The sequence below is a fragment of the Dysidea avara genome, chromosome 3 (genome assembly GCF_963678975.1).
Source record: "Dysidea avara chromosome 3, odDysAvar1.4, whole genome shotgun sequence".
Taxonomy (NCBI): Eukaryota; Metazoa; Porifera; class Demospongiae; order Dictyoceratida; family Dysideidae; genus Dysidea; species Dysidea avara.
In genome coordinates this window covers 23,130,616-23,145,167 of record NC_089274.1, presented here as the reverse complement: position 1 = coordinate 23,145,167, position 14,552 = coordinate 23,130,616, and the positions used below count along the sequence as shown (strand labels likewise).

Below are 14,552 nucleotides of genomic sequence, written 5' to 3'. Positions count from 1 at the left end.
TGTATTCATTGAAGCTTTACGAGAAGTTATTCAGTCTAATAATGCTTAGTGGTGAAGTTGTTGTAGAATAGTTGATGGACTGAAATCAACAGCTGGTCAGCTGTGTGCTATTACATAGTGATTTGTACTTGGTTGCTGTACCTCATATACCACACAGGGAAAGGAACTGGTTAGAGTGAAAGCATTTGCCATTCCTTGGCTTTTATTTACAGCATGAATAAACACACATCTGTGGTAAAGTGTACTGCTATTGTTCCATAGGGATATTCCTAAACAAGTAGGACATTGATTCACCATTGTATATTCTCCTAACTGCCTCAGCTAGTAATATACTAATGTCAATTGTCTTGATCTTCTTACACCGACACTCTTGATCTTGTGTTGGTACTGTGTTTGTGATCAACACCTGAATCAACATGCACACAGTAAAGAAATCAAAAAGTTTGCAAGATATCACTTCACCTCATCAATGGGAGATTGATCTAATAATTCTGGAGAGTCTTTGGAGAGTATTCCATGAGTGGCAGCAGCATAAATCTTGTAGGCTCCATTTTCCTTCAGACACTCTGCAGCTGCTATTAGTTCCCCTACCTCATCAATAACATCATCCTACAATACAAGTGATGTCATAAGTAATGAAACTCTCATTGTGTAACATAGCTATCTTTGACATTGAACAAATTACAACCACAAGCTTAAGTAACTCGCATATAGCTATGATACACAAGGGGCTGATCTAGGTGGGGTCTCCCGGGGTATTGACTCATCCAATTTAACAGCCGCAAAGGTGGAAGGCACTAGATCATTATACCCTAATAGAGCAGTCACAAACTATTCAGACTAGTAAAAAATACATAGTAATGTGCTGATTTTTATACTACTCATTACTTTGTCATGTAACATATTATATTACTCATTACTGCAACAGTAATATGATTATATATCATGCTACATTTGTATTGCGCTACCCCCAACTCTGGGTATCACAGTAAGTGCAATTATTGAATACTGGGTATCACAGTAAGTGCAATTATTGAATTGAACATACATCTTTGTGGTCAAAACAAAGAAGGGTGGGCTTAACCAGTTATAAGGCAATAATTGTCACTAGTATTTGTATTGGATAAGTTGACCCAAGTGCTTCTGAAGTACCTACCAATATGTCTAGAGAAATATTCTTATGTGCTTTTAAGAGCTTGTGAGCAATAGTTTATCAGTGGGCAGTGGTGTTTATACTAGTCATTATGATGATGGTATAATTAAATCCTAGCACTTGCTTAGTCTGGTGACAGCCGCATTAGGAACTTGTGTAAATGGAATGCAATTGATTTCAAAATGCACACGCAAACCCCCCCCCCCCCCCCCCAACAATTTCCGGTTACAGAACAACAATTTCCAGCTACAGAACAATGGTGACACTTGAATGGCGACAAACTCCTACATTTATGCTGGATGTTGGTTTGATATAACAAACTCACCAGAGAGGAGGCTGCTGTATGCTGTTCCCTGTTAAAATATTTCAGTAGTATGGCATGTACAAATTTGGCTATGGAGGAAATCACGTCATAGAATGTTGTTACTTGATCTTCAAGCGATCTGATTGGATGTACCAGTTTTCCGTAAGGCTGGCACAGGTGAATAGTGCGGCTGTCACCAGACCCTCACGCTCCGCGTCAGCTACGCCAGACAAGCACTTGCTAGGAGAGATACAATTATGCATGACATATTGTTATTCATTGAGGAAGTTGTGGTTGTTGGTAGAATGGTTGCTACAAATTGTTGGTTGCTAGTAGCAACCATTCCACCAACAATCACAACTCCCTCAATGAATAACAATTTGTCATGCATAATTGTATCTCACCATGGGTTACATGAACAAGGATGACTTGTTACACTGACAACACTCACCACAATGATGGCAATTCTTCCCTGTACATCTCCCACACAGTATAGTGATGGCTTGACCTTGACAGCTATAAGTAATATAACCACATCTAAACACCTTCAACAACATGGTAGCATTATATAATCATAAATCTTGAACTACAATACTTTCTATTAACTTGCCACAATCCCTCCATTTAACCCTTAAACCTGCACATAATTTTTAGTAACAATGCACTGAAAATACATACTTGGCTTTTATGCATGGTCTCAAACGAAACGCTATAACTGTTGAACTAATAACTCTATGGCTACACAATTTGTGTCACTATATTCATGATGTAATAAGGAATAATATAATACCTAGGGATTTACCCTTCGACAAATGTATGGGGCCAAAACTCGCCAAGAAACAATGTGTACACAATTAAAACATGTACACCAATACATACCTCCAGAAAATGGATCATAACTCCACCCCAGTTCACTGTATAAAGCTGACATAAACAGTGTTGCACCGATATGAGATTTTGCCGATATTCCAATAACCGATATTAGATAACATTTTCAAGCCGATAAATGTAGCCAATCCGATATAGCACGGCATGTCTATTTTGTAGCAATTTTTACTAGAAATTTGATTGTGAAGGACCAATTTAGATTGTTTATAGCAGCAGTATTGCTATAACAACAGCTGATAGTACACTGAAGCAGTAATAACAACATTGCAGTGCAGGAAAATGCAACTCGATGCATTTGTAAACATTGTTTGGTGCACATGAGCTAGTATTTCTAAATACATACATATATATATCTGCTGCTTTTTTCATCGCGGTGCCGATACAATACCGATATACAAAAACACAGCCGATGTATGGTTTTTCCGATAACTGATCCAATTATCGGTGCAACACTAGAAATAAACACTAGTAGATTTGCCATTCATTGGAGAATCATGGCATATAAAGCTCAAATGAGTCAGACATTCATAAAAATGGCTGCCAAACCATGTGTCCATGAGGTAGGGAAAACCAGACGTCGATCTTCAGCTCATCATAGCAAGTAAGTGAATGTTGTTACAATGGTTATTCATAGCTTTCTTAGTAGCCCAATGAATGTACTTTCCAGTGATAGGTGGTTTTTGGACTAATGTAGTTAGACAAGCTCATACACTGCCGGTTTAGAAGCCATAATGCATTCATTCATTAGTAATAATAATTGTGTGCATTTCGAGCTTTATATATATAATATAAATGCTGATATATTAGCATATGCGGGTTTCAGGGTTAACTTCCCAGTTGGTACTTTAGTCATTAAGCATCACATTAACATTACTGCTCAAGTGATATGAGAAACACTCTTACATAACACCACATAAAAATGCTCAAGTGATATGAGAAACACTCTTACATAATACCACATAAAAAGTTCTCTTTGATATCCCCGTACAGCACAGTTAATGTGGCACTAAACTAATCAAGTGCAGCTGAAACTTTGTATGCTAAACTACAGCATCACAAGGTTATCACAAACACTTTTAAGGAATAAATTAAGCTATATACTAGCAGAGTTTTGGGCCACCCTAAAAAATCTCATTAAGCATATCGAGTTGTAACATTACTTTGTGCAGCTGTGCTTAATTAGTTCAGTGCCACCTTAAGGGCACCAGCCACTTATTCATACATACAGAGATACTTGCGTATTCTTAAAACCTTGGGACTAACCAAAAATCTTGATTATCAATGTGTACTGCTTATCCGTGTCAGCTCACACTAAAGTAAACCTTGGGGCTATCTATTACCAGATGTCCAGATTATGCAAGTGAACAGGTTGCAATGTACTAACTGTTTAAGTAATTGTATGTGTGGTAACATTTTAACACACCAACAAGACTACATGTTAGGCTACAGAGTAGTAAGCTATATGCATGTAATGTCTTCATAGTCACTATGATGGCAATATTTGCAAGTAGCAAAAGAGAAACTCGGTCGATGACTAAACTTGCACTACACATCAGTTTTTTTCAAGTTGGGCTTACTTGAGTCATTTCGTTTTCTCCTCACATGAGGTGGTATAACAATAGTGGTTGGCTCTTCTGGTTCTTCATCAATAAACGGAGGAGGTGAGCTACTGCGACCATAGTTCTCATCATCATAATCAGGTTCAGCTTCCTTCTGACCATGGATGACAGCAATCCGCAGGTGCATCCTCTCAGCATATGAGCTGGCCCTGATGATAACATGTACATGGATTATTTGAAACATTAACAAAAAAAAAGCAACATGTGACCAGTAAAAAAGAGCAATTAATGGAAGACCATTAATTATCACTTAAAGCACTGCCACGCATGTGTACAGAAAATACAGCAAGAAGAGCATGTTAACAAACTAGGTAAAGCCAAGTGCTGTATTACCCTTGATACACACCCGAGTATTGTACTTTTTACACACAGTCAGGCAACCTCCTTTGTTTCACTACTTCCCTAAAACTCCGTAGTCTATAGAGGGAAAATGATTAGATTCCAAAGGACACTGAAATTTCAAACCAATTTTACTGTTTTATATCACAGGGAAACAATTACAAAGCTTTCAAGAGTTAAAACAACTGACAACTCACCTGTAGGTCACTCCAGGATGTCTGGCCACTATCACTGCATTGTGGTAGTTGGGGACCTGATAATGTATATAGCAGTAACAAAAAACATAGCATCAACAATACTTTGGTCTCAAAAAATTTTTTCTCACTAACAAAATCAGCACCAGGACCTAGTCATAAGACCAAGATTTGCTGACTTACTAAACTGAAGCAGGTGACTACATTAAACCATAGATACTAGAGTACTTAAAAGGAATACAAAACACAATAACGTGATGTCACAAAATACATACATTTCTATTGGAATTCCGTGCATTACGTCACGAACATACTCGTTACGCTTGGTACGCTTGTATCAAAGAGAAACAAATTGTTGTAACAACAGAATTTTGCAACCAACAACTATGAAACTTCGCTACAGTGAACTCAAGTAAGTAATCGAGGGAACTATTATAGGATGGTACCAACCCTCAAGGAAGTTATGCGCAAAATTAAAAGAGATTGAAAGTGAAAAAAAAGGCCCAAAATTACTTTACTTTCTTTGTAAATATATTCTATCCTTTTAACTGTGATAAACCTATTCCTTACCATTAAACAGAGAGAACCAGAAGAAATATCAGACCAAAACAGGAACTGTTAACCAGAAGAAATATCAGACCAAAACAGGAACTGTTGCCTGAAGAAACGACTAAGTATCTTCCATTTTTAACCAAAAGTTTAAACCACCTTGCAGTACAACGCAACGGTAAAAGACTGTGTTGGTGACACGCCTAGCTTACCACAAGATTCGAAAGTGGAACCGGCTATAAAAGAAGCGGTATGGACGAGGCATGAAGGTACTATGAACGAAAGTATGACAGCGTGTAACAATCACGGTTAATGCGATACACTTTGTTACAAAATCTACAGTCTGAATTCTCTCGCCAAAATCTCTCACAAAGGCCTAAATACTTGCTGTAGTCTGTTGGATTACTATTTACGCTGCTTAGAACGCTAATTCCCATGCTTGAGCACAAAACTGTCTTGTCCTTTCAAGTCACACGTAACGGAAATCAAACCGGAAATCGCTTACGTTTCCTATCCCTTTTACTCTACTATCTATGATTAAACAGACCACTTTCTACACAAATGACACACTTCAAGATTGTTCAAGCTGGGTGGTTAGACAGGTGACATTATTAGAACAGGTCCTATTTGTCATAAAAAGCTGCAATTGCTATATACAGTAAAGCCCTTAAATCTTGCAAATCAAAGCCTTTTTTAAAGCTAATGGCTGTGTATGCCCTATGTATTACAATTGCTATAATCATTCTCATAAGTGATTGCCCTATTAAAAGTGACTGCTATATTAGAGTAGTTATTGCATACACAATTCTATGATTTTCTGTACTAAGACTGATAGGATCAAATGGTACAGTAGCACCTTGTTATCCAAACCTTAAGGGTCACACAGAGTGATAAGCACTCGGAAACTTTAGACAAGCAAACTACATGCAATTGAAGCTCATACACATACTGGATTTAGAGTAGACTCTCTACCTGAAATTAGAAATGACTGTTCTATTAGAGTACTTTGAGTACAAGTGAGTACGTTCTATTAACGGTAGCTTCGACAAATTAAATGTTGACAGAAAACACGAATTATAGACATAAACACTTACTTTTAAAAGTGCTTATGGACATTTTGATGAATTAAAAGGTGACCAATTTAACTAATTTGTCAAATTTTCTGTCATCAACTGTTGTATAGCAGATACAGTACATTCAAAATACTCTAATTGAACAGTCACTTCAATTTAAGCAACACGGGTCAGGTATCTGAGTACAAACATTGGTCTACAGTGTAACCCTCTACAGAAGACACTTTGGAGCTCTACTTTAGTTACGATTGTATACAGATGTATGAAGTCTGGGTCTAAAGTCTTAGTGTTGCTGTCTTTAGTCTTTTCTTCATAGTGCCTTGCAAATAAGTTTCGTTGTAGCCATAGGCCACTCATATAATAGCAATTGTAATACTTACATTATCCTTTATATATTCCATGATGAAAGCTGATGCTCTGAGGTTGTCCACTGGCACATCAAAGAATCCCTGGATCTCCTTGTGGTGAAGGTCAATGGTGATCACATGGGTTAGTCCTAGGGAAACAAACCAAAACCCACCATCACAAAGTTAATGAGAAAAGTATGATTTTGTAAGAGCACTATAGTACGTTCACGTTGAGCTGAATCCTCAAAAACATTTAATAACTCATGGATGCAATTGCACATGATCTTGAAATTTGGCTCAATTGTAGTACTGCTTGATCCGCTAAAAATATTTCAAAATCATTTTGTTCAAATGTTTGACATAATATTTACAGCCAATCAAAATTTTCACAATACATTTCCTATGGGGAAGCCATATAAGTACAGTGTCCATTACGGCCCTTTCCCGAACTTGTAATGGAGCCAAACCGTACATGTCTGTTGTTGACTCCTTTGCTGTTACCAATAATCATCTGGTTGGCTGAAATGTTAACTCTATTGAGAAAAAATCCACTTTTAATTTTTAGCTGTTTTTCAGGATTCAGCTCAACATGAACATACTGTAGTATTCATCAACTGACTACAACATGTTTACATCGTTAAAAGGTATTCATAAAATGTCAGTCCTAAGAGCCCCACTACATATTAAAGGTCTACATGAAGTGTCTATTGCATCGGATATACCCTAATAGCACTACAGTGTGCACTATTATGACACCACTACTCAAAGATGACAATCATGTTATTGTATTGTTGGCATACATAAAAAAACACAAAGACACACACTACACTCTATCAGTCCCCAAACCCCTCACAGAATACACCCACCTAGTCACAGGAGGGAAGGTATATCCCTTCAACAACAATAGCTTGGTTGGTCTGACTCCTTCTGCAAAGAAGCGCTGGAGTGACACAATTCCTCATTGTTGGCCTGCAAGACCAACACAAGGGAACCCCCTACCCAGCCCATCGTCTTTACCATACTTGCAGAGACAAGGGTGCTGTCATTAGCCGTACATCCCACACAGCCTTCAAAGCTGCCATGTTGACTGGGCCATCTATACATCATACTCAGGTAACTACATGTCAGTGTGCAGTGTATGAGTAAATCTAGGTTCAAGTGGCATTGGTTTATGGTTCAGAGTAAATCATCAAATCATGGTTCATGGTTCAAGTGGTGAGAGTTAGTGAGAGTAAATCTCAGTAAATTTACACTCAGTTGGCATTTACAAATACTAATTCCCCATTACTAGGTATACAAACACACACAATCACACACCTGCTTTAGTCATCATACTGGCTAATAATTTGGCAGCAATACAACCCCTGTTCCGTAGCTTGCTTTGACGTGAATATGGTAAATATGGAAGAACACCTGAAAAAAAATTTAGCTGCTGATGCTAAACACATTTCTTTCACACTCATTTCGTCATAATAAAGTAAATCATATGCCAAGTAAGTTAAAAGTTTCCTACCATTGAATGTAAACAATTGGTCTAGATTTGTAAAGTAAGGACGATTCAATAGTGACTATATTCTGCTTACCAACAATTCGTCTGGCTGATGATGTTTTACAAGCGTATGCCAAAATCAACATCTCCATAATATGATCATTGACAGAAGTCCTGTAAACAAACCATTGTATTGTACATACATTGTAAATACACACTTTAACTAACACAAGTAACAATGTATCTGTGCAGTGTAGTAAGACCTTACACTCTGATATAGCTCTTTAGGGACATTATTGTTGATTTTTCTCCAATAAACAGAGAATCAATGATTGTGAAAACTACATCATGAAGGTTGCACATACACAAATATTTATTAAACGTGACTGGTAGAGGCTGCTATTATAGCTCCTTCATCATGTTGCTCCAATATATCAGTTATGGACTAGTAAGTATTGATATAGTTGCATGCCATGCCCCCATCTGCGTGTAGGTACAAGTGTGTTTTTAATAACAATATTTATAGAAAACTAGTTGAGCTATATAGCGGTGCAAGGCAGCCATGTATCACTGCCTTGCACCGCTATATAGCTCAACTAGTTTTCTATAAATATTGTTATTAACTAGTGCATGTGTGACCTTCGTGATTTGAGAAGTATCAGCAGATGCAGCTCAATAGTGGGGGTTGCTAAGAATCTGTTTTAAACCCAGTTCATAATCTTTTAAGCCGACAGGATAAATTCTAATGCTGAACTAATTCTCCTCATTACTCATTTATCTTGGCCTGTAGAACAAACATAACAAAATTCCCCACAAAAAAACAACAACAATAAATTCTAATGCAATAACACTTAACTCTATTGCAAACATGTTGAATTCAACTGCAAGGCAACAAATTCTATTGCAAACAGGAAGTCAGTGCAAAGGCTATGAATTCAATAGGCATTGTGTAATGTTGTTTACCTGGTGGTTATTTGATTGGTACACATTTACTTGCAGTAGTGTGTCATCATATGATAAATAGTACACATACACTACACATACTTGTTATAAGGAAATTTGACACCACCACTCTGGTATATTATCACCCAACCTCCACCACACAAATCCACCAAGCTAACACCTTACCCAGAGCCGGTCTGAATAATGAAAACATCCTTTCCACGGACAGAATCTCCCACTTCTATTGAAGTTTCTGTAATTCGCAAACGTTCCAATAAAGCGCGCACCCAACTGTGCATTATTAAGAACATACCTCCATCCTCGGCTTTTGTAAACTCCGCGTCAGCAAGTGGCTGTCCTATTCGCCTACAATATAAAAGCGGAACGCATAGGTGACACATTTAACACAGTAGCTCAGGTTTGGGTACGAACAATACAGACCAGGCTAAGTTGGCTAATAAAGTTACCTTGAAATATCCTCTGCAAGAGTCCTATGGGAACTACCCGCAAACAGAAGATAACCGCTCGATCTTCTCGCTTGCATCTGTACCTCTACGGAGGCTCACGTGGCATTATTATTGTTTCACCACTTTCCGTTGTGCACGTGTGCTCAAGACACTACGAACATTGTGTACAGCTGACAATGGCCACAGTGGATGTTCAAGGGAGGCCAGCGATGTACCGGGTTCAGCCTTACTTCAAGATCAAGAAAATCAAGCTACCTGACTGTATGTACCTCCTACATCCGATACACAGTCCCGCGTATTGGAAAGCTTTGGTAAGGAATGCGCTAAAATATTAGAGTAATAGCGTGATGGCCTCGTGTTTGCAGGAGGAGGACGGGAAAATAAATCTCGATTATGTAGAGAAGCGACAAGATGATTTGTTTACAGAATTACAGCAGCTAAACGATAAAGTTGCTGTACTAAGTGAGAAATTGGGCGTTGATCCTGAAGCAATTTTACAGCAGGTTTGTTGCAGATTACATTAAAATCCCACCCCCCCTTTAATGTCGTTTTTATACTACAGCCTCCCTCTATCATTGATGTAGCTGTGTCATGCCCAGTCACTCAATCCCCTGCAGTTCTGGTTGCAATCTACAGATATGTGTCTCAAATGGTGCCCACTTCACATTGTTGTTTCAAACATTCCAGTGCAGTGGAGGCATGTCCATTAAATGTTTTCATTGGGGGGAATCCAGCAACTAGCCCCCCTCGTCTAAAAATTACTCTAATATGGAAATCAGGTACAACAGAATTGTAGTGATTCTCTGTTGGTGTTATGAAAATCTTTTTCTTTCAGAGGATTACTGTCCTAAAGTCAAAATGATGGTTGCTCCACATGATCAAGTCCCTATTGAAGGAATGGGCAACATAGCACGATACATCTGTAGGGAATTTTGCTCTGATCTTTATGAGGACTTGGGTCCGGAGAAAGCTAGTATAATCGATTGCTGGATTGATAGATTCTACCAGGCACTTCTATTTGGCAATGCCAAGGAAAAGGCTTCAGTTATTAAAAATTTCAATGCCAGTATAGCATCTAACCCGTGGGTAGTTGGAGACCAGTTTTCATTAGCCGATATTGTATGCTACTGTGTGTTATGTGAATCTAGTAGTGGATTAAAGCTGGCAAACAATATCCAGAGATGGTTGAAGAATTGTATGGGTAACCCACTGTTGGCTAATCTCCCAGGTTGTTACCCACCAATAATCGAATAACACCAGTAGACTTTAGAACTAGCACACAAATACACTCGATAATAAAGAAAATTTCAGATACATTTGTATGTTATTTATGTGTATGTAGTGATATAAGAAATTCACTAACTAGCGTACTATCTTGTCAAACGCGTCCAAATATCGCATGTTGTGTTGCTCAATTCTTCCTCTTGTGATCATCTTTCCTATTATTTGAGTCAGCTGGATGATACAATCTGTTGCAGCGGCCTGCACTAGAGCACTGTCACATGAAATACTGTAGAAAATGGCATCAATGAAAATGTCAAAATGTTTCTTGAATTCTTTCTTCCCGAGGGACTGTGCTATAACTGGTAGTAGTTTGAGCATGGTCTCAAAGTAACCACGGTGGTGTGCATAATGTTTGTACCTTGTCATTTCAGCTAGAATAGGAAGTAGTGAAGCAACTTGACTATTGTATGTTTTCAATTTGACAATCTCTGCTAAAAGATGGATGCATCCTTCGCTCTTCTCCCATGGCTGGGCTGTCTTCTGGAACAAGCTTTCTCCTCCTGTCATTTCGCCTGTGTCACTACGTCCTTTACGCATCTTTGGTGCCAGTGAACCACATGAGTACATTTGTTGATCAGAATGTAACCTGGGATCATTGTCATGTACCCTCTTTACTACACCAAAAGTTGCTGGACTGTCATCATAAACAGATTGACTCATATCCTCTTGAGGTTGGTCCTTGACAAGGGGTAATCGTGTCTTCAAAATAGACAACACATTTTCAAAGACATCATCACCATAAGTCTGAATCATCTGTGCTACTGAAATAGCTGCACCCTGTCTGATAGATGATATACTGTCTTCAAGATTGATCAAACAAAGTGACAAAATTTCTTCCCATTTAGGTAGACATTCTGCTGGGAAACATGATACAAAGTTACCACAAGCCAAGCAAGCAGCATCACGCACTGGCCAGCATTCATCCTTAAAACAAACCAACAGAGTTGATAGAAGTTTAGCCACATGAGGACTTAAAATGTCCTTGGACACTTTGGAGCCAAGTTCAGCAATACAAGCACATGCTGCTTCTCGTACAGCATGATTGTCGGCACTACTCTGAGCCACATAGAATGCCACGACACTTGATATACGCTCCTCTACAAGATGGACCCCCTGGTTCTTTGTTACAGTAAGCCACGTCTGTTGTGAATAAACACGAACTCCCTCTGCTACATAGTAACGATTGAGACACATGGCAGGTATTAGAATGTCAAGATAAACTGCATCCACACTGCCCATTGTGGTAAAAAATTGTCTGGTAGCCACACATGCTGCCATTCTAACCTGACTCCAGTTGTCAGAAAGACCAAGAGCTAAACTCTTAGCAATAAGAGTTAGTAAATCACTTGAGACACTTCCCTGTTGTTTCAGCTGCTCAAGGCAGAGAACTATTGCAGCCAACACATAAAATGCTGTCTCCCTAACAAAGCGATTTGTGTGACTGAGAGTTCTGAACAACAATTGTAGCAAGTCTTGAGTGATGTGTGGATGAAATTTACTCCCACAGCCTTCGGCAGCATACTTGAGAGCATTCATGTATGACTCCAGTGCTTTCCATCCTGCTGTGTCATGAAATATGTTTGCTACATCACATGGCACACCTTGTTCTTGTATGAGCTTGTCTGCCAGTTGTTTCACTTCCTCACTTTGAGTAGCATTAGCATCACGCTCAAGATAGCTTGTTATTCCGGATACTATCGTACCCTTTATCTGCTCAAAGGCAGCAGGACCTCTGACACGACAAATACACCCTAGAACCTCTCCAGCTGACAGCCTTACTCGTGGTTCATTGTCTTCTAACAGTTGGGGAAGTAGTGGTAGGATTTCTGAATCTAGTGACGTTGATTTATCGTGTTCTATCAATAGTTGTGCCGCCATGAGACAGCCATGCTTCGCCTCCCAGGTAGAACCGGTCTTCAGTGTGCTCAAAATAGATGGAGTCATTTTATTTTCTGTGGAACCACCCTGCAACAGTGCTTTTAGTTCATCTACGCCTTTGTCCCTGTCTAGTTTCTGATGACTACAAAGCTTTTCAAGAATCTCTTTTTCTGCCATAACAATCAACTTTTTCGATTAAAGGAAGAAAGTCTCGTGCAAAGTACAATTTTCTTAGTTACCGTTGTTTGACGCCATGTTGACCCATAATGACGTTATTTTCTAAAAGGTCAGTCTGCATGATTTGACTCGATTTGACCCATAGATAATATCATAGATAGTATATACCCTATGATAATATACACCTAACATACCCTAATATACCTTGTTAGGGTTATTATCTATGATTTGACAAATCGTGGTCAGTATAGAGTGGAAGGGCAGTGCCCCTTCAATGCCCTTTTATTTGGTACCAGTCTATTAGAGCAATCACTTAGCTAACTACTCTAATAGAACATTCGGTGAATATATGATTCTACCAAGAGTTACCCTCTATTTATTAACTCTTGATTCTACTATGCAATTTAAACTGTCTGAAATGCATGCTTTAATCAGCAGCCACATCTATAGTACGGCTAGTAGTGATTCATCAATTAAAATATCAGAATCAGCCAAATTTTAAAAAATTTGCTCTCAGAGGCAATAATGATATAGTACACCATCTTACAGTCATAAAGTAATCTTGTAACAACGGCCACTTGTAATGTTTATGTCCTTCCACAATATATACGTATTGTGGGGGGCAGTATTTCATGATGGCAGCCGATACGCTTAATCATAGCAGATGTTTATAGGCAGGTTAGTTTTATTGACATTTCATTAAGAATTTTGGTTACTACAGTTGCTGAGTATACATCTGAAAACTGGCATCTGCAGCCCCACATTTAGAAGCCCTTCTCAGTGGTGGCATTTGGGGAAAATGCCTCCCTTTCTGTGGAAGAGCCATATTTCTTTTGATAGAAATACTATATACACCTTGTCAGACCAAAATCAGTTTATATAACTCATGAAAATACCATGCAGTATTTAACAGTTAAAACAGCTGTCAAACTCAAGGTCAAACTGTCACCCAGCACCTTCGTACTCCCCAACCACCTACACCTTAGCCTGTTTGTGCCCCTCCCCTTTCCAGCTTTCCTGCCCCTCAATCTATAACTTGTGTATATACCACTGCATGTGCATGCCAACCTGTATATATACATGTATGCTCGTTTTACTGTTTTGTATCAATTAGAGATCAGACATGGGACAACTACATGCAAATGACCAATTTTGGTTGCCAAAATGATTAGATTGGCTACCACATATGAAAATTTTCATTGCATATGCAGACCACCTGTGTAGACTTGAGACTAATCATGTTGTGAAGTCCATGCAGAATTTGCAAAAATACATGAGTGTATGATTCCTGATCCACACAAATTCTGGTCCTTTCCCACTGGCAATCCAATAAAGCTGATGATCTGAACTTGGAGGGTTCTGCCTTAGCCCAATATACTGCACATATCATCAGTGTTAGGAGTAACGCGCTACTTATGTAACGTGTTACGTAATATATTACTTTTGTGCTGGTAACTAAGCAATATTACGAAATATGCTGTAAAAACAGGTAATATAACTCAAGTTACTTTACTAACAAATGTAACGGTTACCTAAGTAATATTGTTAGCGTAACGAATCTAATATTACATAATATTATTACTACAAGTAACGAAGTTACTGATCTCGTTAGTGATCCACTGAGTAACGCCTAGCCACAACGAAGTAATGAAGCCTACATGAATGAAGCTTATTCACCAGCTTCTTACTTATAACCAAGATTTGCACATTGCCCAACAACGCCATAATGTCACGTGATAAGGTGGTAGTTTCACACGTGACAGCTTAAAGCATAGACACAAAGTAATATAATGTGTAATATTATTATAGATATTTTATTTTTGGGGTAATATGTAACTGTAACTAAGTA

The 14,552-nt window shown here is 38.5% G+C and overlaps 3 protein-coding genes across 4 annotated transcripts; 1 reads left to right on the top strand and 2 right to left on the bottom strand.

Annotated features, from left to right (window-relative positions):
• Positions 1 to 170: 170 nt before the first annotated feature.
• LOC136250309 (phosphoribosyl pyrophosphate synthase-associated protein 1-like) lies at positions 171 to 9,667 on the bottom strand. Of its 2 annotated transcripts, XM_066042496.1 has the most exons (11): positions 9,365 to 9,667; positions 9,211 to 9,263; positions 9,084 to 9,150; positions 8,050 to 8,129; positions 7,784 to 7,879; positions 6,500 to 6,615; positions 4,501 to 4,556; positions 3,923 to 4,113; positions 1,909 to 1,973; positions 463 to 609; positions 171 to 406 (listed from the first exon to the last, which is right to left on the bottom strand). In XM_066042496.1, the coding sequence occupies exons 1-11, from the start codon at positions 9,439 to 9,441 to the stop codon at positions 248 to 250; spliced, it is 1,107 nt and encodes a 368-aa protein (XP_065898568.1). In that variant the 5' UTR covers positions 9,442 to 9,667; the 3' UTR covers positions 171 to 247. The 2 variants fall into 2 exon arrangements, with proteins under 2 accessions (XP_065898568.1, XP_065898569.1); XM_066042497.1 differs by lacking the exons at positions 9,084 to 9,150; positions 9,211 to 9,263; positions 9,365 to 9,667 and adding an exon at positions 9,000 to 9,032.
• On the top strand, positions 9,480 to 10,734 carry LOC136250310 (aminoacyl tRNA synthase complex-interacting multifunctional protein 2-like). Its single transcript, XM_066042499.1, has 4 exons — positions 9,480 to 9,675; positions 9,730 to 9,867; positions 9,927 to 10,143; positions 10,200 to 10,734. The coding sequence occupies exons 1-4, from the start codon at positions 9,541 to 9,543 to the stop codon at positions 10,616 to 10,618; spliced, it is 909 nt and encodes a 302-aa protein (XP_065898571.1). The 5' UTR covers positions 9,480 to 9,540; the 3' UTR covers positions 10,619 to 10,734.
• LOC136250308 (uncharacterized) lies at positions 10,625 to 12,792 on the bottom strand. Its single transcript, XM_066042495.1, has one exon. It carries the CDS (start codon positions 12,701 to 12,703, stop codon positions 10,727 to 10,729), a length of 1,977 nt encoding a protein of 658 aa, XP_065898567.1. The 5' UTR covers positions 12,704 to 12,792; the 3' UTR covers positions 10,625 to 10,726.
• Positions 12,793 to 14,552: the final 1,760 nt, after the last annotated feature.

Excerpts from the sequence above, each read along its gene's own strand:
- LOC136250310 (XM_066042499.1), top strand. The coding sequence starts at position 9,541 with ATGGCCACAGTGGATGTTCAAGGGAGGCCAGCGATGTACCGGGTTCAG. Across the intron at positions 9,676-9,729 it reads CCGCGTATTGGAAAGCTTTG|GAGGAGGACGGGAAAATAAA; the intron begins GTAAGGAATGCG and ends TCGTGTTTGCAG. Across the intron at positions 9,868-9,926 it reads CTGAAGCAATTTTACAGCAG|CCTCCCTCTATCATTGATGT; the intron begins GTTTGTTGCAGA and ends TTTATACTACAG.
- LOC136250309 (XM_066042496.1), bottom strand. The coding sequence starts at position 9,441 with ATGCAAGCGAGAAGATCGAGCGGTTATCTTCTGTTTGCGGGTAGTTCC. Across the intron at positions 9,264-9,364 it reads CTTGCAGAGGATATTTCAAG|GCGAATAGGACAGCCACTTG; the intron begins GTAACTTTATTA and ends TTTATATTGTAG. Across the intron at positions 9,151-9,210 it reads TACAAAAGCCGAGGATGGAG|AAACTTCAATAGAAGTGGGA; the intron begins GTATGTTCTTAA and ends TGCGAATTACAG.
- LOC136250308 (XM_066042495.1), bottom strand. The coding sequence starts at position 12,703 with ATGGCAGAAAAAGAGATTCTTGAAAAGCTTTGTAGTCATCAGAAACTA.